The 24,893-nt window shown below is 27.7% G+C and overlaps 2 protein-coding genes across 5 annotated transcripts in view; one reads left to right on the top strand and one right to left on the bottom strand.

Moving 5' to 3' along the window:
* Positions 1 to 24,893, top strand: part of LOC113553070 (monocarboxylate transporter 10) — a 312,565-nt gene that overhangs the window by 235,833 nt on the left and 51,839 nt on the right. The window lies entirely within an intron of this gene.
* Positions 14,373 to 16,578, bottom strand: LOC113553071. Its single transcript, XM_026956210.1, has 4 exons — positions 16,393 to 16,578; positions 15,677 to 15,784; positions 15,407 to 15,601; positions 14,373 to 14,688 (listed from the first exon to the last, which is right to left on the bottom strand). Exons 1-4 carry the CDS (start codon positions 16,543 to 16,545, stop codon positions 14,596 to 14,598), a joined length of 549 nt encoding a protein of 182 aa, XP_026812011.1. The 5' UTR covers positions 16,546 to 16,578; the 3' UTR covers positions 14,373 to 14,595.

The raw sequence follows: 24,893 nt of genomic DNA, 5'->3' as shown, positions 1-24,893 counted from the left end.
AATGTAATTTTAATTTTAACGTATTTTCATTAATTATTTTTTGTAAATCATACCAACCTATACAATACAACGAATGTAATGTAAAGAATAAAACAAATTTATTTTAATAGAGCTTGTTTAATTGAAATAATATTGTGCAGGAATAGATATATAATATTTTGATAGTAATATTAATAAAATATAAATTTCTTATCAATCGAATATATACTATCGTTACTGAACTGTCAAAACAGACTAACCATGAGGATTTATTTCGAGTAAACGTCATACGACTACAGTAATGCCTAATATAATACAGCACATATATATATGTAATACGTATATAGTTTTTTCACGACGCCTACTTTTGATGCCCGTTCATCTGCACACTATATTATATTGATGTTGTGTCGAAACGGACGGTTATTTTTCTATTATTCCACCCAAACACGGTTTATTATACAATATCTTCTAGTTGTTGAGGGATGATTGGGGGGAGGGTGAATGGTGACGATGACGATGACGATGACGACGACGACGCGCGACGACAACGAGAAGGACGAGGAAGAACTGAAGATATATACTCACGTTTTGGCAAAACTTCCCTATCGCAGTCGAATTGTATACGCGTAATGTTATCGTGGGATGGTTAGAGAAGAGGTAAGGAGCGCTTGCGGAGAGATCGAACTGCCGGATAACCGGTGCAGCTAGTAACTAGTATATACGCGAGCGTCTTCCGAGAATGACCCTCTTAATTTATCGGCCAAGCAGCCCCGAGGAGTAGTGCCAAATTGAACGACATCCACAAAACAAATGATAAGAACTCTTTCCCTCTATAAGTCTCTCTTCGTGTCCCTGTTTCTCGCATGTACCCTTCGCTTCGACTCGCCACCACCGTCCATATCAAAAACGTGCGATATACTATATCGAAAATACTTTCTTGACACCCCCCCCCTCAAAAAAAGGGTGGGCAAGTGGGTATTGCTCTGCTGTTTACTAGAGATGGAGAGTAGGTCACTATAATAGGTTGTATTAAATTTGAATGCAATGACAGGTATCATTGTACACCAAAAACGATTCTGAACGAAAAGTTGATTTGTCAGTCTAGGATAATTAGTAATATATATTATATTATTACCTATATTTAAATTGTAATATATTGTTATTTTACGTGATTTCGTAAAAAATTAAATTTCATACGCTCATACATGTTTTCTATATTGACGCTAGAATTTTTTTTTTACAGTTACTTGAAGGAAAACTTATGGATAACCTTGTATTAGGGTTTTTAACCTTAGGTATAAATCACAAACATTTTATGAATTTTCTACTTCAAAATTTCTTACAATTTTTGTGATCTTGATATATTTCGTAAACATTTCAACTTTAAACACTTATAAACAAAAATTGTGTATAATGATTTTTGATTTTTTTTACTACGATAAGTACAACTTATAATAAATCTTGTAATAAATTTTAAAGATTTTTTTAAATTGCCAAATTATTTTTACAGACATTTTTAAAAATACTTAGAATAATTGAAAATTTCAATTGTATTTAAATAGCTTAAAAATTCAAAATATTTTGAAAATTCAATTGTAAATAGATAATGCTAATATATGATACATTTGGTGAAAATTTCAAGTATTTTCAATGATTTGTTTTTGAGTTAGAGCAAAATAAAAAAAAATCGATTTTGCCAAAATCTGATTATGCGTGAAAATTCCCGTTTTTCCGTTACTTTTTTAGGGTTTTTGCTAACTCTTTTAAAAATTACTGGAATTACTGGATTTTTTTTTTTTTTTTGAACCCCCAAAATACCAACTAGATTATTATAGAGAGTATTTTCCTTTTCAAAGAGAAGCTGAAGTCAAAAATCAAAGCATTATTTATACTCCAAAACGTGATGACAGACACAAAAAAAAAACATTCATCATTGTAAAATCAATACATTCCTCACTTCGTTCATAATTATTCGCGTGCCCGAGGATACCGTTTCCTACTCGTGTATTATATTGGATATATAATTTTTCTAATAAATTGGCGGGTAAACTACCACCTGTACGTACATTTCTAAAAAACCGTTACTAAATGTGCGAAATTTGAACTTCAAATTGTTATACATCTAGATAAAAAGATTTGTTTGTAAAGGATTTATGTACGTTTAATAATATGCACGTGCAATATACCTATACGCCATATTAGGTTAGGTAAAAATATAACTTGTTTTATGCATATTATTTTATTATATCGATTTTGATTAATTTTGCGTAGCGTTTGGCGTATGTTTACTATAATAATGTATATTGTTATACTGTTTCATCTTAACTTATTTCATTTATTTGACGCTATGATGAAGAAATAGTTTTTGAGAAACGCATCGCAGTAACCAACAGAAAACCAATTCCATTACTTCGACGCAAAGTTGTTTGTATTTGCCGTCCGATTACTAGTTAGTACATATAACGTTGACATTTTTATCGGATAAGCTTTCTCAATTTCTGATCATCGAATTACAAATTTAGAAAGACGAAAAAAAAGTTCAGAAAAAATAAAAGTTGTATATTTCTAAATATTATCCCAATTCGATTTTATTGTACATTATAAATATTATTTTATTTCGATAGTATATTGTATCGCAGTGTATAACTACTCGTTCTACAAACTTTTGTTGCATACGCTAAACCTACTTTTGAGGTTCGGATCGTAAGACGACGTATATGCACGTAAACGTAGGCACCGTGATCGTTAAAAAACATATTTTCTTCGAAAATAATTGCCCAGAGAGAGAGAGAGAGAGAGAGAGAGAGAGAGACCGGTATCAATTGAATTGGCTGCTAGTATTGACTAACATTCACTTCAGTAGTTTTAGAATCACGATTGTGCTCGATCGTTATCGTTACCTTTTGATCAACACGAGTGCGTTTGTAACATTGTCAAACCAACGTCACAATATTGTAAGAACACGATCAAAAATCTACCGACAAAGCCCTATTGTTTATATACATAAAAAATATACAATATACCTATGTCGCTGTGTACATAAATTATAAATAAATTGAGTGATACAAACATGTATACACGCAACATACGTACATTTTTTTACTATATTCATGTATGCGAAGTTTTAAAATGCTTACGCATTCTAGAATTAGTTTTTTAAATTTAAAAATTATAAATGTATATTTATACGAGTATAATATTTACAGAATATATATTGATTGTAGAGTAGGGGGTATAGGTACTTGCTTGTCCACGAAGTTAAATAACCTGAGCATAAAATTATTTTTATTTTTAACATTGAAAATTATTCATTTATTGATTTTAAACTTATTTTTATTTATTATATATTCAGTATTCGTTAAATTTTGAAAAGTTTTTTAGATCAGCATTTTATGTGCATTATACAAATACACAGAACTACAGAAAATTGGTACTGTAAAACCTCAATAAGTCTAAATTGAATTGTAAACCCGTAGTGTAATAAATCTCAAAAAAAATATAATATATACTTTGGATTTCAGTTTCAGTTTTTAAAAGAATTTTGAAAAAATGGTTCCAGCAAGGTTTCAGTTCCATAGCCTTTGAAAGGTTATAGTTTAAAACAAAAATAAATAAATTTAGATCGAAAAAAATGTAATATTTCATACGCGATGAAGAAATTGCACATAATATTATGTTTTGTCTGGATTTATATCATCGCGGTTAACTACAACAAAAAAATTAAAAGTTATTTTGTCGGTCGACGTGGACATAATAATTATATTAATATACTCACTCGTTACATAATATGATATATTTACTATAAATATGTGTGATAACATCATCGTCATCTCTTCCGAAAAAAAAAATTCAAACTGACGTAATAATAAATGATCTACCTATTTCTAATCGAGTGATTTCGATAATATTATAATGCGGTGTAGGTACCCCATTTAATTATTGGGACTTGCTCGTATCGCATACAACTCGTGTGCCCATTATAATAATAATTATTAGGTACTATAATACTATATTTAATTTTCTGCACCGGAGTTAGACGTCTACCGTATAATTTTTGTAACCGGTCCGGAATTACTTTTTGATTTCTCCTGACGAATGGCGTACAATACTACCACGCCATGACACGCGCGTCGCAGTACATACGATTTTTATTGAAACATAGGTAATATTATGAAGACTACCTGATTTTATATTGTGGATATCGAGAATACGTATAGGTTACTTAATTACTGATTATAAATTAATCTTTATTTTCTCTAAAGCTATTAAACGGATATATTACAATTTTCTTGAACTATTTGGAACGATATCTATAAGGCACTACCAGTCACATTACTAGAACTAATATCTTATTTTATATTGCACCTAGTCGTCAACATTTTCTTGCACATAAATATAATACACATATTGTATGATTTCAGTTTTTTTCTTTTATGTAACCTAGTTTTACATTAAAATGATTGTTACATGTTTTTAGTATTATTATTATTATTATTATTTATTAGATTTTGTTATATATTTTAAATAAAGAAAAACCAAAGTGGATTTTTCATCTTCCAACCCTACGAGTAGGAGTCCGTTTTATTTACTGTGCTGATTGTCGTTACTAATTTCTACTGTAATGTATGCATGAAGTACGTATGACCCAGGAAGAGTCAGTTCACGCAGGGGCAGCAGAGCCACACTATATATATATATAAATATATATAATGCATGATGTACTCACAGTTGTGAACGTCTCTTCTTATGCGTGCAGCACATCATTTATGTAAATTTGTTGCCAAAGACGTAATTTTTTTATTGTAAAATAACAATATCATTGTGTGCGCCCACAATAATAATGATAACATGATATTAAATGATATACTATAAACAAATTAACCCGATATTTTCTCCACTGCATGAAAAATCTTAAAATCATATTAAAATTATATAAATATACATTTTGGTGGTCGCTGTTATAATGTAATAAATATGTATATAGCGTAAAAAATTGAATATGTTAAAATATACGATTTATCGCGTAACGAAACAACGGTTAACAACATATTTTTTTTATTTATTTGTTAATTTTTGGTTTTCGTTACAAATGTGACGCCAAATAGGCTATATGAAATTACTAAAAAAATAATCAATATAATGTAATAACGATTAACTGATACGAGTATAATTATGGTTATCGTTTTCCTGACATGAGCACGTGGCAACTGTAAAGCCGTAAAGTTCAAACAAAAATTTAACCATCATTAAAACATATCTAATATTACGTTTATTAAAAATAGCTTATAGATACATACTCTCTTTTCTCTTATATAGATTATGAATAATGCAGTATTTTACAAGTGTTTGGTCTCTTTCTATATTCCTTACACATTTAAGTATTTTAAATTATAATACTCTAAATCAAAAACATTTCATAATTTAACATTTTTAAAAGTATGTAAATCTTCGACGAGCAGTGATGTGGTGTATCATATATTCATATAGCTATAGTGAACTAAAATTTTACGAAATATCTCAACTAGTTGTGGATTACGAGGATATAGTGATCCAGTATTCTACAACGATTAAGACCATCCAGACCCGTTTTATTCCAGCTGTTTTATAAATATTCTATATTAGATCCACACTGCATTAGTAAAATATACTACCCTTTTTGTGGAAACAATAAAAATTAAACGATATTACTCTTGAAATTATGTAATATTGAATATAATTTATAAATAATATATTGAATCGACCGACTTGCTACAGTACACTAGTAAAATATCATACCCTCTTAGACACGTATAAATAAATATTGTAAAATTAAAAATGTCAACAATCATTTTATTTTATTTAAACGATGTCTCTATCGAAAATTTGAAACCGTTACTAATAAATAAGTTTAAAAACAATTTGTTTAGCGCAAAGCGTTAAAAGTATATATATATATACCTACATACAATGAAAAATGAAAAATAAAAAGAATATTATAAGAACAATATGTAATAGATTGTATGGTGAAAGATGACAAGGAGAGACGTTACAAGAAAATATAAGACTGACCATGATGTAAGTGTTTGTGCGTGTCTTCCATTAAAAAAAAAAAAAAAACAGATCCCCTTTTGTAAACTCGACTAATATTTTGATGTCAAAAACACAAAAGGCATAAGTCGAAATGATTGTCTTTTGGCGTTAAAATACGCCGTGAAATATTAAGTTTGCACGATTAACGGACCGCAGAATAATAATAATTTATCGAAATTACGATTACTGGTGAATTATTCCGTTAGGGTTTTCTCGTGTATTCGACACGATCTGTAGCGGTGGCGGTAGCACAACTTGAACGCACATAATTGTTATAACTAACTCACTATATTCTAGAGTCTATTATATAGAGTTACACTATTAGGTATACCGGGTAATTCATTAAGTATAATCGGCTCAATATTTTCATTTAATAATGAATTTATTCGGAATTCTTGTCATGGAATTTATAAATATACTTGAACACTATATTTTCAAATTCTTGAAATCTAAATAACTTTGTTCGTCGATTTATCTCGTTTATTTTATGTCAAAACTCCCATGTATAAAATCATTAAAATTGTTATGACCTGCACCCGTAACTGACGCATTCCGCTGTTGACGGTTCTTTGATCTCTGAATCTCGTCAAGCTACAATAATTTAGATTATGTCACTGTACTCATTGACGCTGTTATACGAGTCTCACGTCGTTGACGCCGTCGCACCGTTCACGATCAGAACGAGTGCGATATGGGGATTTATTTTTTATTTTTTCGAACGTTATAATTCATACCTAACGACGATTGTTTTTGTGTTTTCCATGTGGAGTGAATATTATATATATTCATGTTCATTGTGTGTTTTCCCAAATCCTGTTTTAATCCATTCTCCGAAACAAAATGTATTGTATTTGTCGAAAACGTTTGCAAACGAATATCGATTGCCGTTAAACCAATATATTAAAACGGTTTACGGTTACATAACTATGTATATTAATATTCGAATAAGCCTTTCAAGTTATGATAGAAGTAATAAGCCCGCCCTATATTAATAATTGTGTCCCACGAGACTTAACCACACTCTATAATTATACCCCTATGCCCATTTAAAGTTTATAAAAGCTTGTTTATAACAAACTCCTTAGTTCGTGGTATTTACACATCGACATTTTGAAAATGGTATTCTGCTTATGCATTTTCTACTAAAAACCTGAATATTGATTAAGATTGAATAATAACTTAACTACGAAAATATTTTATAAGTACGTAGATATGATATAGGTAGTAATAAATTCAGTTATTTACGAGTGTTTGACTTCCTTAAAGTTCTTATAGTTTTTTTTATTTATAATAATTTAAATTATAAGCATACTATGACATATAACATAATATTTTAAGAATTTATGATTCTTCCGTGAATAGTATAATCATATCTTTAATTTGCTCACATTCTACGAGTAAAACAACTTAAATGAAATAAGTTAACTTATGAAGTTAAATATACTTAAATGACTAAAATCAATTGTAATCAATTAATAAATTAAAAAAACTATACTAAAAAGTACAAAAGCTGACCATGATATTGAAAATTATATTTATCTGTTTATTAAAAAAAAAGAACTTGAGTGAAGTTTTCGTTGTGAAATAGACAAAAGTCAAGGGTTAGAATAGTGCGCTAAATGTGATATTAATTATTTATACATCCATCACATTACGGGCTACGGTGCAGCTTCCATCCTGTCGTCGAGTCTGAAAACCTGCTGTACTCGAACGAGTGACTTTCCGTCAAGACAAGAATACTATAAAATAATACACTACTTACAACTCTATAGTCTTTATCTTCATGCACTGTATAGTGTTCATATGTCCCAACTTGAGACATTCTCTGTGAAGGACTACGATATAAATATTATTTTTTGTCTAGTAACCGTCGTCCTTGAACTTTTATTTCCAGCTGCAAAGTCTCGTTACATACCGTTTTTATTATTGTGTATAATATTATATACATTTTATTTTTCTGTAGTGTCGCCTGGCGTGCCGTAAATCTAAGAAATCGCATAATAATATGTGAATTATAACGGCTTAGTTTAACTATTGGGCGCTCTGGTTTCACGCTGTATTATAATATACGATTTACCTATTTGTTTCAATTTGATATTGTATCAAAATAACCTTTTTTATATACATAATTTGCGATTAGGTTTCTATGATTAGTAGTAACTCATCAATAAATTTTTAGCAATTTGGACAAAATTATTGGCAAAAAACCATAATTTTTATAAAAATTCACATAGTGGTATGTATTATAGAAAGTCTAGCTAATCTTTTCATAGTAATTTCTAATGCCTGATAGTTTATAGGTAGTATAAAGTACTATTAGATACAATCTTGAAACAAAAATATTAAAAAAAAAATAATTTGAATATTAAGTATAAATACTTTAAAACAGTAATATCATAAAATGAAATATTGATTAATATAATTGAATAGTGTTGATTACCATTTTTTTTTTTATCAGAAAAGTGTATTTAAGTATTTTATAAATAATTTAATTTAATAAAAGTCCTAAGTCAAATGAGTAACGTATTTTTAAATTTTTATTTAATATATATAAAAATATAAACATACTTAACACTCTTCCGAAATATGAAACTTCAGCAAAACCAAGTTTGATAATAAATGCATGCTATTACTTCATTTTCATGAATCAACGATAATATCTTAATATATTTTATTCTATTTGCGTTTAAACTGATTTTTTTTTTCTTTAGGTGTATCATTAACAGCTATGAGAAAAATACTAAATTTTGTTTTTAGGAAGTGAACCATAGATACTTAGTATGTGTTCTAAATGTTTGCTAAATATTTTACGTGTATACATTAAGACGTATAAACATATACCTATGAATGACGCCAAACAATTATTTTCGCGAAAGTAATATATCAAAATCGTTTCTTTATTTTTTCTTCTTGCGGCTTTATAACGATATATCTATATTAAATCAAGTATCTAAGAAGGTATATATATACAAAAAATATATATAGCATGTCTGCAATAATTATCCTATCACCGCGGTAGTTGGTACTCAGACACGATGGAAATCACATGTGATTTTTACACTGGACGAGAACCACATTCGATTTGGTACCGAACAAATAACTGGATTTTCGGATGGACAACCATAATTGTCTTCTGAGTCGGATATCGAACAATTTGCGTCGATCAATGTACCTTGGACGAGGCCTTAATTCGTCCGCGCTCCAAGACATTATTATAATAATATCGCGTATAATAATAGGTAGGTGGTAAAATGTACGAAAACAATGTCTTCAGAACACGTTTTACACTATTATCGTATAATAATTTGCTTCGTAAAAATCATATTTTCACATTCTTGTATGATTTATTTATTTCACGTGATTTAACGACTAGCATAAAACATAATTTGATGCAATTTTCATTGTATATACTTATTTTTATATTACACGCACGGTGTTTAATATACACTTAAATGCAAGTGAGTGCAATTAGTATAATAAAACTGTACATTAATAAACCATTTCATGAAATGTATGTAGTTAAATACCTGTGAACTCGGGATTAAGCTTCAGGGTTTTAAATCGGTAATTGATTTTTACAAAGAATTAATTACTTATAACACATAACACCATACCAAAACAATTTTAAAATTAATAAAAATATGGATCAATAACACGTAGGTACATGTTATTATTTTTTATTGTCATGAATAATTCATTAACTTAACGAAAAAAAAATTTTTCACGCAGATTTCTCGTTGAACTTTTAGACTACCAAGGTACTCATCTATCACCATGGTATGAATCTCATAATAAATTGATGGTATATTTTTGATTTCAGTATGATTATGAATGGTGTGTTTATAAAATTTTCGTGGATCTATATGCGCCGTATTAGTAAATTGTATTATCTAATCTTATAATTACCTATATTTTTTAAACAGGGTTTATTTAAAACCAGTTATTTAAAATGAAACTTGCTGACGATTTCCACGAATACTATTTTGAGAATATAAAATTGTTAATAGCGGTTAATACACTTTAAATTCAATGTATTTTGCTTCCTGGGATCAAATATATCACAAATATATATACAATATGAATTTCTCTGCAGTAATTATTTAATATGTATATACTTATAACAGATATAACCTTATAATTCTATACGATATGACAGATTGCATTTATTGCTTGGTCATAAATGGAAAATGTTATTTTATTTTTTGATAATTAATCTTGGGTTTTTCTTATCAATATAATCTAATAGTTTTTACGTTTTTCAAAAATAATAATGTTTTTACATACACGCTATATATTTAATAATTTAATCATTATTATACAGAAAATATAAAACTAAAAAAATAACTAGGTAATGTATAAAAACGCAAACATTTTCTTTTTTCAAAGTTATTATAATACAAAAACTATTATTATGAATATTTAACAAAACCTGGGTATATGACTTCATGCAATGTCGCAATAATCATTTTGTATCTAAATGTATTGTTTTATTATTTTAGTGTTTATATAATATAATTATTAGTATAATATGTGATCAAATCATCTGAACTTTATGGCTCTATTTTGAGTTATTTCGCGAATGACCTTGATTGTGAAACAATACGATTCAACAACAGATATTGGGATAGATATTATTATACACTAGTAATTGCAGAATTCCTGTTTCTTTTGATCATTTATTTTTTTGAGCCGTGCGAACATAGTGTCTGATACCAAAACAGATTATAATTGTTAGTAAGACAAAAAAAAAATCATCGTAATTTTATGTGCATGGTTACTTGTTTTTCACCATACGATATACGGATTCCACAAACCAAAAATAGAAGATTGAAATGTATCTTAGCAGCATGAAGAAAATAATAATTAAGCTTATATTTATGTGCAAACACACACACACACACACAAACACACACACACACACACACACACACACACACACACACACATATATATATATATATACATATATTTATATTAGGTACTTCGTATATCAAATTTTGTATTTTAATAATACCATCTTTTAATAATTTTGTATTGAAGACTATGGTATAATAAACCGGTCGTAGATTTTGCTAAGCGGTCTTAAAACATTTTCATTAATCACTGATGCGTTAACAGTTGATGGTTGTGATAATTACCGTTGAAAATTGTTTTTAACCTCGCAATAAACGTAATGAACGTTTTTTATTTTATAAATTCCATGTCATATTATAGGTAATTAAAATTTCGTTTGAGATTTTTGATTTCTTTGATGGTTGTTAATTATTATTTGTCCAAAATGAATGATTGCCATCTCTCTTCGTTCTTATGAATACATGCACCTATTATAAATGTAAAATAACGTTTTATTACTATGTATTTATCCAAGTTTCCTTAATTAATTCCTCGCAAAAAAACGTACGATTTTTTAAATAATTAAAACCTCGAACTAACCTATATTATATGGATATTATAGTTTGTTGTATCTACCTACTACTTTCATGATATTGTATTATGAATATTTTTCATGCATACCTGACAAAGTACCAAAGGTTACGGTCATTTTAATTTTTTACACTTGACGAATGGAATTTCAAAAGTGTTTTTTTCCGCTAGCTCGTTATACGTTTGACGAAAATAATTATTATTTTCGTCGCCCCACTATGATAATTTAATATATCGTGGTGATTCAATTTTATAATATGTATACTATTATACATTGGATTTACGGATTTCATATGTATATGTATTATATGTACGTTAAAAACAATTTTAATGGACGACGCTGATGTTTTTTACCAATATACATACCAAACGTAATAATAATATAATATAACCGGAGGCCGCGGCGTTGATTGTTCCCATCTGAATTTTAAACAGAACCCATCACGGCTGACAGCTATGTGCTACCGTGTTGACATATAGGAAACTGGTAATAAAGCGAAATGTATACGTATGTAAATATGTCTGTGTGTGTGTGCGAGAGTGAGCAATAAACGTGAGTGGGGTGCGTTGATGCGAAGTGATGACAAAATGTCACACATCGAAAAATTGGCCTTATTCCGTGAACGTTATACGACCGTTACTATACACTGTGCGGTATATTATTATATCATTTAGTTAAATTTTCAAGCTCAAACAATATTATAATGCGACGCATATGCTGGCGCGAGTAATAATGTGGCGTATTTAGAAACATCAAATGGAAGTTGTGGCAAAAAAATATTTAGACTTCTAATAAATATCAACATAGTATAATATATTATAATTTAGCTCCATGCATAATTTTAGTACGATTTGGTCCCAAAATTAAACAAGAAGTATTATAAATTTAAAATGCAGAAATATGGGTTTTTTGATTTGTTAAAAATGTAGTATAGATGAATTATAAAAATGTAATAAGTACGTTTAGAATATAATGGTAAACTATTTTTTCCGGCGATAATGGTAATTTGTGACAAATATTGAACAAAGCTTGCAATTCAGTCTCCGTTCTTCCGTAGTAGACCACATGAAGGTTTTTATTCTTTTAAGCGACAAAAATGATCTTTTCAGAATATATTCAGTTATGTAAATTTTTGCATAAATAGTTAAAAGTCTTTCAATATTTGGATACGACATTGTATAAATTAAGAATTGAAAAGATAAGGTTTTTTAACATTTGTTCAACAAATAGATAATATAGTGTTAAATCCCGTTATCTAAATAAAATAGAATAGATTAAATCGCATATATCTGATTTATAAATTAATAATTTCTATCGTATTATTTAAACAGACATACAAAGAATATTATTTACCAATACCCACAAGCAAATTAATTAGTAGTTATTAATGATAATTATAAATTTAGTACATCCACATAACAAATAAAGGTGGATCACTAAACAAATGCATAATTAATATATCCTTGGATCTAACCTTAGATATATACAAATAGTAATAATAAAAAAACGTGTATAACCTATGTCGGGGAGTAATAAAATAACCGCAAAACAATTATTGGAACAAAAACGAAATGCATATAAGAACATTATACACACTCTAATCACATATTGTAGAACTGCTGAAATCTGTATACCTATAAATATAATATTAAGTTAGTTCGTACAGAAACCGGAGAATGATTAACCGGTCGGTCGTGCCGACGCGAAAACGAAAACACTATTACGACATCGCGATGCTCATACTCTAATATTATAAGCGGATGTAAAATAGCTAATTGAAATACCATAATATTTTATTATAGTCGCATGTCAGTGCTTGGACACCTATCTCCGCCTTGGCATCGACACTATTCTTAATATAAGTTCAGGTGTTCCGTTGCCATTGCATCGTAAATTATTTACTACATTCGATAATATAATAAACTATAAACTGAAGCAAAAAAAAAAAAAAAATTAATGGAAATATAATATTCCATTTATTTTATATTTTTACGAATAATTTCGTTCACATATGCATCAAATAATGCCAATAAAAAAAAACCATATTCGTTAAATTACCTTACATTTTGTTCTCATGCTAACTAAATATATACTCTTCATTAATTGTTTATTTGAAAATGTATAATTAAGAACTTTATTCCTAAGAAATTTTGTCGATGAATTAATTGTGAACATGTTATTTTACTTTCCTCTAAAAACATATCATATCTACATAAACATTAAAAAATATAGTTAATGTTTATGTCGATACAGATGAATGGCAAACTGCAATTTTTGCCAATCGTGTAGTGTTGTGAAAAAAAAATAAAATAACAATTATCTAATATAACTTTGAATCAAAAACGAAAATCAATTTATTATTTATGAATAATAATTACGTTGAATTACAGTACTGTTATAAAAGATTATGGCAATCAGCAAGTGACCTAATAATATTTAATAATAACATTATTAACAAAAATATTTAATTAGTAACTTAATAGTAATATATTATTATTAGTTTTAATATTTGTTTATGAATATTAACAAAAATAAATGTTAAAAGTTATAATATTATAACCTAAAATAATTAGAGGATAAAGTTAAAAAAAATGTACCTGTATAATTGTGTTTCCTGGAGCCATTAATACATGGCAGATACCTAATTATGTACTATTTTGTTATATTCTTAAAATAAAATAAAAATTAATTCTTTAATTGTTTACATACGTGTATGAAGTTAATATATTCTTATCATAATTATGGACAGTAATTTGAATATTTAATAATTTAAAAAGGAATTTTTATATATTTTTGATACACTACGCCAAAGCCGTATACTGCGAAAAAAAATGTATATTAATAATATAATAGATCGATATCATTCTGTTGTTTTTACTTAAATTATATAAATAATAACATGGAAAATTAGACAAATAATAACAGTTATTAATATTATAAAGAATATTTATATAACATAAGCTTTTATAGACAAATTATTATTTAAATTGTGTACAATTTGTATTGTGAACATGAACATTAAACAGGATAACACTTAATTAGGTTATTGAGAACAATATTACAATATTTATAAAAAAAAAAAATCTTTTAAATAACTTTGGTTTAGGTTTCATCAATCGTTATTGGCAGATGCGACATCTTACGTATTTGTAATCCGTGTATAAAGTCATAACATTTGAACAGTTTGAACATACAGTCTTCCTCGCAACCATCTACAAATTAATTAAAGTATATACAACGAACCGATATAAATAAATTATAATAATATTTGATCAATAAACTCGAAGTAATAAGTTTGATATATTTAACGTAAAAATAAAGGTATATTATTACAACTTATGAAAATCAATAGTTATGACTGTATAAATATTTTACTCCTAATAATGATATTCTGTACATTTAAAAACGGTTAGACTTGATTAATTAAAGAAAATGATTCCTTCTTACAAAGTATAATGTAGCATAATAAAAAGAAGTTCATCCAGAAAATATTATAATAATATATATTTGTATAATATGCTCGGTGGTTAAACTGTCCCCTCCTATCAACCCATATCAGCTTCCCAATATTTGTAAATGTGCATTTGCGTGTGTGTCTGTGTTTATAACTATTAAAGAAATTATTACGATATTATTTACACTGTCCCGAATCGCTAGCATTTCTAATCTGTCACAGATATAATATTTCAGAAAACGATGGAGTAATTTAACCGTCAGATTAAGAATTTAGGATGAGTGCGCTTACGTCATCACTGCAAAATTCCACTTATATAATCTCTTCAAGGCGGTTATAACCATTCAATAATCTCTACACAGCACACACAGACACTTCGGAGAGTGAAATACGGTATTAATTATCTAATAAAATATTATCGATGATAAAATATTAAAATGGTATTCAGCTCGTTTTGTCATATACAATACACACACCATTGAGCTTGAACCGTCATATCCAGACGATTTATAAGGCCGTATGTTCTGTTCCACTATAGAGCATTTCGTCGTCATAGAATCATTATCATTGTGCTCGGATAATGTGATGGAAGGATGCTGCGTAGATTTGACGTTATGTCCAGGCACCGTTGATGTAGTTCTAGAGCCTCCAACTATTTCTTCCGAGCATATCTATAATGGCATTTAAAATTACAATAAAAATATAAAACACTATATTAAAATAATGTATGGCATTCGCATAGGTACCTCTGAACTGGTGTCGTCGTTGTCGACAGTTGACTTGAGTTTTCTATGAGTAATTTGCGAACTATCCGGAGTAATAACAGTTGATGCAGACGATTTTTTCGTTTTTGACTAATTCAAATTAAATTAGACAAGTGAATAAAAAAGAGCTATCGTGATCACTACAGTTAGTTAACAGGTAAAATGTCAAGAAAAAAAAAATGAATGAAATAATTCAGAATTCGTAGCTTTGCAATACACACATTTGAACGAGTTTCGTCATCTTCGGTCAATTTATACGGGCGTATATTGTCTTTTATCGATTTGTCTGTTATTATCACAGAATCATCATAATGATCACCGAGCACGATAACGATTCTACGATACTAATACACACGTCAATTAAAGATAATATAAGTCCGTATAATTTGACTGAAGATGACGAAACTCGTCCAAAGACGTGTGTTATTGCGATGCTACGATTTCTAGCGGTATACTGTTTCATAACACATTTTTTTTTTTATTGAAAAACGTTGTTGAAATTGTACGTGTTAGATAAATGCAGTGAATACGCGGTTGTCCGTCTGATTGTTCAATTATTTTAATTTAATTTAAAATATCAACAAATATGGTATAGGTAACCGTTTTGTTATAACAAAACGAGAAAGTGACGCAACACGATATTGTAAGTATTTAGAGGTACTACACACGTGTTGTTATTAAATCAGAATAAAACGCACTATGAACATAAATTCATCGCTGCACGTCGTCGCACTGGTATGATCGATGGTTCGACAGCCGTCTGTTGTTAGGTCATCTGTGGTTGCCTTATCATTCCAATTATATGAAGTGGGATCCAAAAAATTACAGTTCCAAGCGATTACGTTGGCCATACGAGTGCTATCGAGAAACTAAAATATTGATAATATGTGATATATTTTACATGTATAAATATTGAATTATATTATTATATTATGGTAGTTTCCTGTTTTAAATAAAACAAATAAAATGTATAAATGTATAGACTTTTGAAATATTTATCATTTTGATTGCCTACTTTTACTATTCAACATTAAAGTTTATTTGTTGATATAATTGTATTACTAATTATTTATTAGTTCTAAAACAATTAAAATGTTTAAGCTATAATAATAAATTAATACAACTTCAGTATATTACTTACTTCGTTAACCGCGTAATCGTTGAACTGAGCATGACCCGCACGATGAAAGTATTCCGGATTGGTCATATTTCTATCAGTGGAGGTGGACGAAAATTGTATATTAGTTTGTTCTATTAGATTGTATAATAATTAATATAATATATACATTTATACAGTGGAACATCGATAAAATGTAGTTCAGAGGTTATACAAAGAAATAATTACTTAAAGATGTATATTATAATATCTAATTTCTACTATATCCTATCGGTGTTCACTATTGCAGTGTGTATTATTATCAATTAAACATTATTAAAACAAATAATAAAACATAATTAAAAAAATAAATACTCAATAATAAGCACGGTGGAATTTGTTTAATTTATCGATTTTTAGCTGTTTATTTATTGCTTAATAATAATTACAATATTATAAAATTTAAATAATAAATATATTATATGATTTATGAAATATGAATTTATGAACGAAGACATTTACCTATAATATACGTACCGGTTATCAATTGGTCCTGATCGTCTTTTACTGTACGCTTAAGTTTTTTGTTAATTTTAGAAGAAATGTGTGCGCCTGAAAATCAAAAATTAACAATGGTTTTTTTTATTTAGTGAACACATAAACAGAATAATATCACACTATATAAACGATACTATTATAATTAGTCTATAATTAATATATATTTATAGATATTAACGTAGAAACAAACAAATCTCCTTGGTTGCACGTTTGATTGTTTTTTTACAGCCACAATATACACATTTATGATTATATTTTTTATAATTACCTATATAATATTTTCAAACAGATTTCTAGTTATAAAAAAAATCGTTATTTTAAATAATGAAGAATATGATTAATTTCCTGAACGAAGACGTTGACCTATAATATACGTACGATTTATCAGCTGGTCCCCATCGTCTTCTACTGTGCGCTTACGTTTTTTGTTAATTTCAGAAGAAATTTGTGTACCTGAAAATCAAAAATTAACAATGGTTTTTTTTTTTAGTGAACACGTAAACATAATAATATTACACTTTATAAATGATACTGTTATAATTATTCTTAAACTAATATATTGTGTTTATATACATTAATGTAGAAACAAACAAATCTCCTTGATTGCACGTTTGATTTTTTCTTTTCAGTCACAAAATATACATTTATAATTATATTTTTATTATTATCTATATAACATTTTCAAATAGATTTTTACTTATAAAAAAATCGTTATTTTAAGTATTAATGAAAATTGAATATTTAGCTATTATTATGATTTTCATAAATTCTGTAATAACACATGTATTCATCAACATCAATATTATGTCAGCACTCGACATATAATGTTTTTTATTTTCACTATATAATATTATGCGTACAGTAAACATAAATTATGATGTATACGATTGGCGCTTGGTACTTGGGAAGTTGAGAAGAAGCCGCCCATTGACGATACTCCTGTACTCTGCAATATTGGAATTATCCATTTTTAAATGTTAATAAAGTAATTAAACAACGGACAATAATAATTACTATAACTGTCTATATTCAAGTATTGAATAATTGTATTTAAAATATAACTAAAATATTATAACTATTGGTAAAAGTAGGTATAAGTAACTAATGAAAATTTAAAATATTTATATATTTTTTTTAACTGTCATCAGAGAAACTGTTTAATTACTTTTAGTCGACCACCGAGTATGACGTACGAGATAAGCAATATTATTTGATTTTTTTATTTTTCTTCTTCTCAAATACCGCCAGTTGTATTATAACACCATGTATAATAGTAATCTGTTTTACTCTATATACGGACGGGTTCCGTTAGATTTTTCTGTAAACAATTTCTAAGCCCGTCTTTTAACCGTTCTTTTTTTCTTTTATTTTAGTTTCCTATTGTCGATTTTTTTTTTGTGCTCAGGCGACTGGCATAATAGGTCTAGCAATAGAAGTTCGTTAAGTACGGTAATCTGTGTGCGCGTTTATTTACCACAAAACCACAAATCCTATGTCTACATAATATATGATATTACACACAAAATACAAATTAACGGAACGCGTATTATATCATATCACACAATGTACGTGTTTTGTCCCGAATCTAATATTCGAACGCGATTTAAACACAACGAGAAAAATCGATGTACTAAATATAATTATATGTTTCCCAAAATCGGCTTATATTACCTACTATAATACTAACTATTATAATATTATATTTCAGTACGAAACATTATTTTCAAGAGTTAAAAAGTTTTCGAACGGATAGAATAAAATTGTATGGACATCGTAAAGATGCAGTGGTTTATAAAACAACGGTTCTCAACAACGTTTTGAGCACATTTCCTTCTATGACTGTCCCATTCTAAATCCATCAGGTTTAAATTATTGATAACTTTCGTTTAAATGTTTTTGTTTCGTGGATAAGTCTTTATTTTAAGTGGTGTATTACATAATCAGTTAAACAACCAAGATTTTCTAAGGTGGTGGGAGGTTTTGTTTAAAAAAAATGTATTTTTATCATGATAAGTTTCCATAAAGTTATTTTGAAATGTATAATTTTTTTATATTTATACAGTATTTCAGCCGAATAATTTAGTTACGCTAACTAAAATACATATTATTGTATTAAGCTATGGAATAAGTAAACGTGATATGATAATACTAGCACGTTCTACAGCTTCATCCGAGCAATATAAATAGTGTTATATTCAACGTTGTTACAGTATTAAAATAATTAAGGGGCCGCAACACCAACATTTTTTTTCTCTATCTATCTCCCACATAATAATATAGAAACAAAATAATCCGTATTTCCACGATTTTGACTCTCTGGTTCAGTTTAGGGCAAAGGCATTTATTATATATTTTATACAAAAGAAATTTTCCTGTGCATTAACTGGATAGATTTTTAATATTTACATTTTTGAATAAATGGTTAAAAATCATCAAAATTATTATAAATTAAAACATGTTTATATTTATGAAAAATGTAAATATTAAAAATCTATCTGGTCAATGCATAGAATATATTCTTTTCTATAATATATATATATATAATAGTTGCCATTGGTTTCAACTAAACCACAGAGTCGTAATCGTGGAAATAAGGAATATCTTTGTTCCTATATTATGCATAGAAGATAGACAGATAAAACAAATGTTGGTGAAGTGGCCCCTTAAGACAAAACTATTTATCAAAGAAAATATTATATATTATAAATTATGTTGCACCAAAAAAGTGGTAAACTCAATATTTAAAAATCATTGATCAAAACTTTAAAATGTTTCTATCTTAATTTTGTGAAAAATATTCTTCTTTCGTTGAGTTTTTAATAAAAAAAAATAATGATATTTGGAGTATAATAATGATGTATACTTCTGCACAAATACGTGCCTTCATATTATAATATAATAACAGAATATTGCATAAAATAGTGAAACTTCAAAATATAACCATTATTATTATAATGAAATCATTATTATTTAAATTAAAATTACTTTAATGTACTAATAGTAAAATAACGTATTTTATTTTATTCAAATTGTTATGACTCTTTTTATCCTAACGTATTCATTATAATATTATACCGTTGGTGAATTTGATAAATAATTAAATGTTTTAATACTCAATGAATAATTGTTAACGAATTGACCATATTATCAACAATAATATGATTTTGACTAGTTTGACTTTTAATTACTAGTCTGGAATTGATTTTTTTATACATAATTTATTTTATAAATTATATTATATATTAATATTATATTATTTCTTTTTTAAACCATCAGCAATTTCGAAAACTCGCGCACTTTTTTCCAAGTACTATGTGATAATTATATATTTAATTTTTTTTTCTAATTATTAACTCAAATTCTTTTACAGCCACTGTAATTTTAAATTATTTTTATTTTTCTTTGTTTTCGCAATCTTAATTTAAAATTCAGTTTTATATTATATTTTATTTACTGATTATACAATTTCAACAGTATTATTAAGATTAAGCGTTGGATGCATTCGTTTTTTTTTTTTTTTTTAATAGTTTAATAACGTTTTTACTTATGGAAAATAATTTTGACGGCAAATATTACAGCTGAAGTAATGGTTTATCTTTTTAAAAGAGTTACATCAATTCGTCGTGGGCAATTTGCTGATTATATCGACATAATAAACTATTGACTTCTTCGTAGAACATCTTCGACTGTTTCCTTTTTTTTTTCAGCAAGCTTAATCTGAGACCGTAGATTTGATCTTTTAACACGTTTTCTATTCTCATCCAACTATTTATGTATTTCTTTAGTCAAGTCAATAGTGTGAACGAGTAATCTGATTACAACGAAATTACGATATTGTTTATACTATGTTCTATTATGTTTCCTACTAGAATAATAATCTGTTAAGTTTTAATCGCCGCTAATTTGCTAACGGATTGGATAAAATCTTATAAATAATATAAAAATATGTACCAGGAACATTAAATGGATTATAAAATCGTTTGAAGACTATAAGTTAGTAAAAACTTTTATTGTACGATTATAAAGTATTTTTGCACAAGTTATAGGCACTCGCGTGTGCCTTTCCCTCGAAGTATATTACACGGCTGGCAAATAAACAACTACACCAATTACTATAAAATACATTTATAAAGATATTATCGTAAAGTGTGAAATGTTTTCATAAACATTAGTGAATTTCATATAACTGTACAATGTAAGTGGATGTGTTTAGAAAAAAAATGAACACATTTATATTGTTGCATAATAAGTATAATATGTATTTAAGTCACCTCAATATGACACGAATTATAATATTCTAATTTGTCCTTAATAAATCTCAATTTATTTTACGTATACTGAGCCTAAAACTTTATCTCTATGTCAGTTTAAAAAATATATTATACATTTATTTTACTTTTTTTTTTTTTAAGAAAAATCTTTTTGTTATTTTATATCATTATCATTAACGATAAAGAAAATTAAAATAAAACCTATGTCTTATACAAATTATTAGAACAACAGTTGATACCTAATTGGTCTAAATAAAAAAAAAGCTTAAAATCGTGAAAATAAATATGGTTTTAAATACGAAAAAAAACAGAATATGTTTGGCTTTAGAAATGTCTTACATCATATATTTATAAACAAGGTATTTGAATCATTTTTTTAAAATATATGTTCAGTGTATAATCGTTTCAAGATTATATTCGTTGTAATATTATGTTCATAAATTTATCGGTTTAGAAAAAAAAACAGCATAATCAGATAATTCTAGAGTAGTGTTGTTTTGTTTGGAGATTTAGTGTTTTTTGTTGTTGTACGATTTTCAAAGTGTACAATTATAAAACAATTTCCATAGTTTTAATCACATCATGGCAGTACCAGCAATAACAATTAAATCTATCGAATAAACGAGTAAATAATAGCACTACGCCCGGAGGTGATTTGTTAATATTCGTTCTGAGACATTATAAGCGTTATTATAATACATATATATATATATATATATAACGAAAATAATGTGGAGAAGCGTGGAGGTGTTATTCGAAAGTTGTAATATTGTTATATACCATATTACCCCATACATAAATAATATAATATATATGTATATTATATTATTCTGGTGTACGTCATATTTTTATTTTTTATTGCGCTTTACAACGTTTGACTTATTTTTCGTTTATATTTCTACCCATATTATATATATATATATAGGAATCGCACATATATATATTATGCACTCATAGATAATAAATATTTTCTTCGTCCATTTCGCGGGGTTATACCTCAGTTATAATTTTGTCCATTTCGCACGCCTGCGCACTCGTGAGTGTGCATTTGAAAAAAAATTATGTATATATATATGTATAATATTATTGGTATGAAATACGTGTGCAGTACCAGAAAGTAAAGTTAAATATATCGAAAGAGATCTATATAATAATAATAATAATAATAATAATATGTGCCCTTTGCCCGGGCACCGGCAAGCCGTCATCCGACCGGGAAATATCGCAAATCATCGCGGACGCTGGCCGGTCGCCCGGTCGTATCGTTTAAATTATTAACAGGGAAAGAGGAGGGAGGGTCAGCACAACCGACCGCCCCTCTTCGTACGTGCAGAGAGGGTGGAAACCTTTCGGATCCGGTGTATTTCACGCAGAGACCCACTACCGGACAAACCTCGGCACCACATTTATACGACTTTGCTTTTTGCCAACACACACACACACGCATATTTCATAGTAATAATATATACCGACGCAGATTTTTCTATTGAAAACCGTATAATCGACCTATATAGGCGGGAGAGCACGTATCGGCAGTATAACAGGTAATAATATTATGCATATTATATAGGCGCACCGCGCGCGAGTACTGCAGATGGCCAACTCGACGTGCCGAAATTGCAGTAGTAAAGGTGCCTTTTACACACTATCGTGTCGTTCATGATGTTTCTTGTGTTTTTTATTTGATCACATTCTTAACGACGTGTTTAGAATAATCTAGTCAGACGTTAGCAAGTGTTACTACTAATATTTTAAACATAGTCATAATATTGATAACCGTTTGACCAGTGTAAATTGAATATTCTTCAATTTTACAGCAACACCTGGTAAAATGGTATATTTTTCATAGCATTCAGTTAACCAATACCCTAACGTTTAAGGAAAAAAACAATTAAGTGTAATGTCACCTTAACGGTTTTATTTTTATACTGTTCAGTGTGAATCGATGTAGTGCCCTAAACTATTTCTTATGATAAATACATCCGATCCGTTGCAATTACATATATTGCATACATTTTTTATAAATTAATCAAAATCGGGTCACTTCCTCGTCTAATAAACTACATAAAGATTGACTTGGCGTGTAAAAATAATAAAATTAACTAGAATAAATTAACCTAAGTATGATATCAATATAAATATAATTTAATGAATTAATAAAATTAAAAATTATCGTAACACATTACATTTTAATGTTGTATTTCTAAATTATGAGCGATTCCAATAAGTATCCATATAAATCACGTTTGTCATACATAGACACATTATTTGCTATGTAGAGTATAGAATCGTATTGGATCCATAATTTTAATTATTAATTTTAGTGGACGTTGTAAATTTGTATTAGTAAGTCTCCCAATTTATGTATCTTCAAATTAATTTATTTAATGGAGTAAAAGCTTTTTATTGTCGATAAAAAAAACTGTTGGGGCTATAATTTGTCAAATTTCTCAATTGCATGTGTTACAAGAACACACTATAAAGTCATTAGCTGTTTTATTTTCAAAGCAAAATCTGCATAATTTGTATAGTTTTTATGTATTTCTGGAAGGTTAACTAGGTTTGTAGTTTTTGCCATGAACATTGACCAAAACGAAAAAACAGCTTCTCATATAAGTCCCGAAAAAAATTCATCAATTAAACATTATTCAAAATCAATCTTTATACTAATCGGTCTTAAATTTTTTTCGAGATAAAAAATATTATTATTATTTGTATTTTATTTTTTATACGTGGTTTATAATCACTGCATATATATAACATGTATTTAAACATCAGTGTATTCCTAATCACATTTTTTTTAATCATTCCATTCAAACATAGTATGCGTTTTGTAAGTTTTGTTTTAATTTTCAGTATTTTCTATCTTATTTGCATAGTTATTATTATATAATTTCTAAAATATCATCGCATAACAAAATGTAAAATAATTATAATTGCAATTCGTTCATAGGTACATATATGAACAATAATATACCAAATTTAAGAATATATCATATAAATGTTTAACTATTACATCAGTTTTGAGAGTAAGTTGATTATATGAATATGTACAATATCTTAGATTGAAATATTCTAACTAAAGAACGAATATTGATTTATTTTTTCAGAATTGAGTTTTCGAACATGTTATTTGGCAAAGTTATAATTCCTATAAGACACAGAAATTATGCAGCGTTTTATGATATTTATTTGAATAATAGCGCTTGTTTTTTAAACTAGATATTTTTTCTAAACTTCTTTAAGTTTGTTAGCTAATGTAAGATCTGTAGGT

This window comes from Rhopalosiphum maidis, chromosome 2 (genome assembly GCF_003676215.2).
Source record: "Rhopalosiphum maidis isolate BTI-1 chromosome 2, ASM367621v3, whole genome shotgun sequence".
In the NCBI taxonomy this organism is placed as follows: domain Eukaryota; kingdom Metazoa; phylum Arthropoda; class Insecta; order Hemiptera; family Aphididae; genus Rhopalosiphum; species Rhopalosiphum maidis.
The sequence above is the reverse complement of the archived record's forward strand: the minus strand, read 5'-3'. Positions and strand labels throughout refer to the sequence as shown.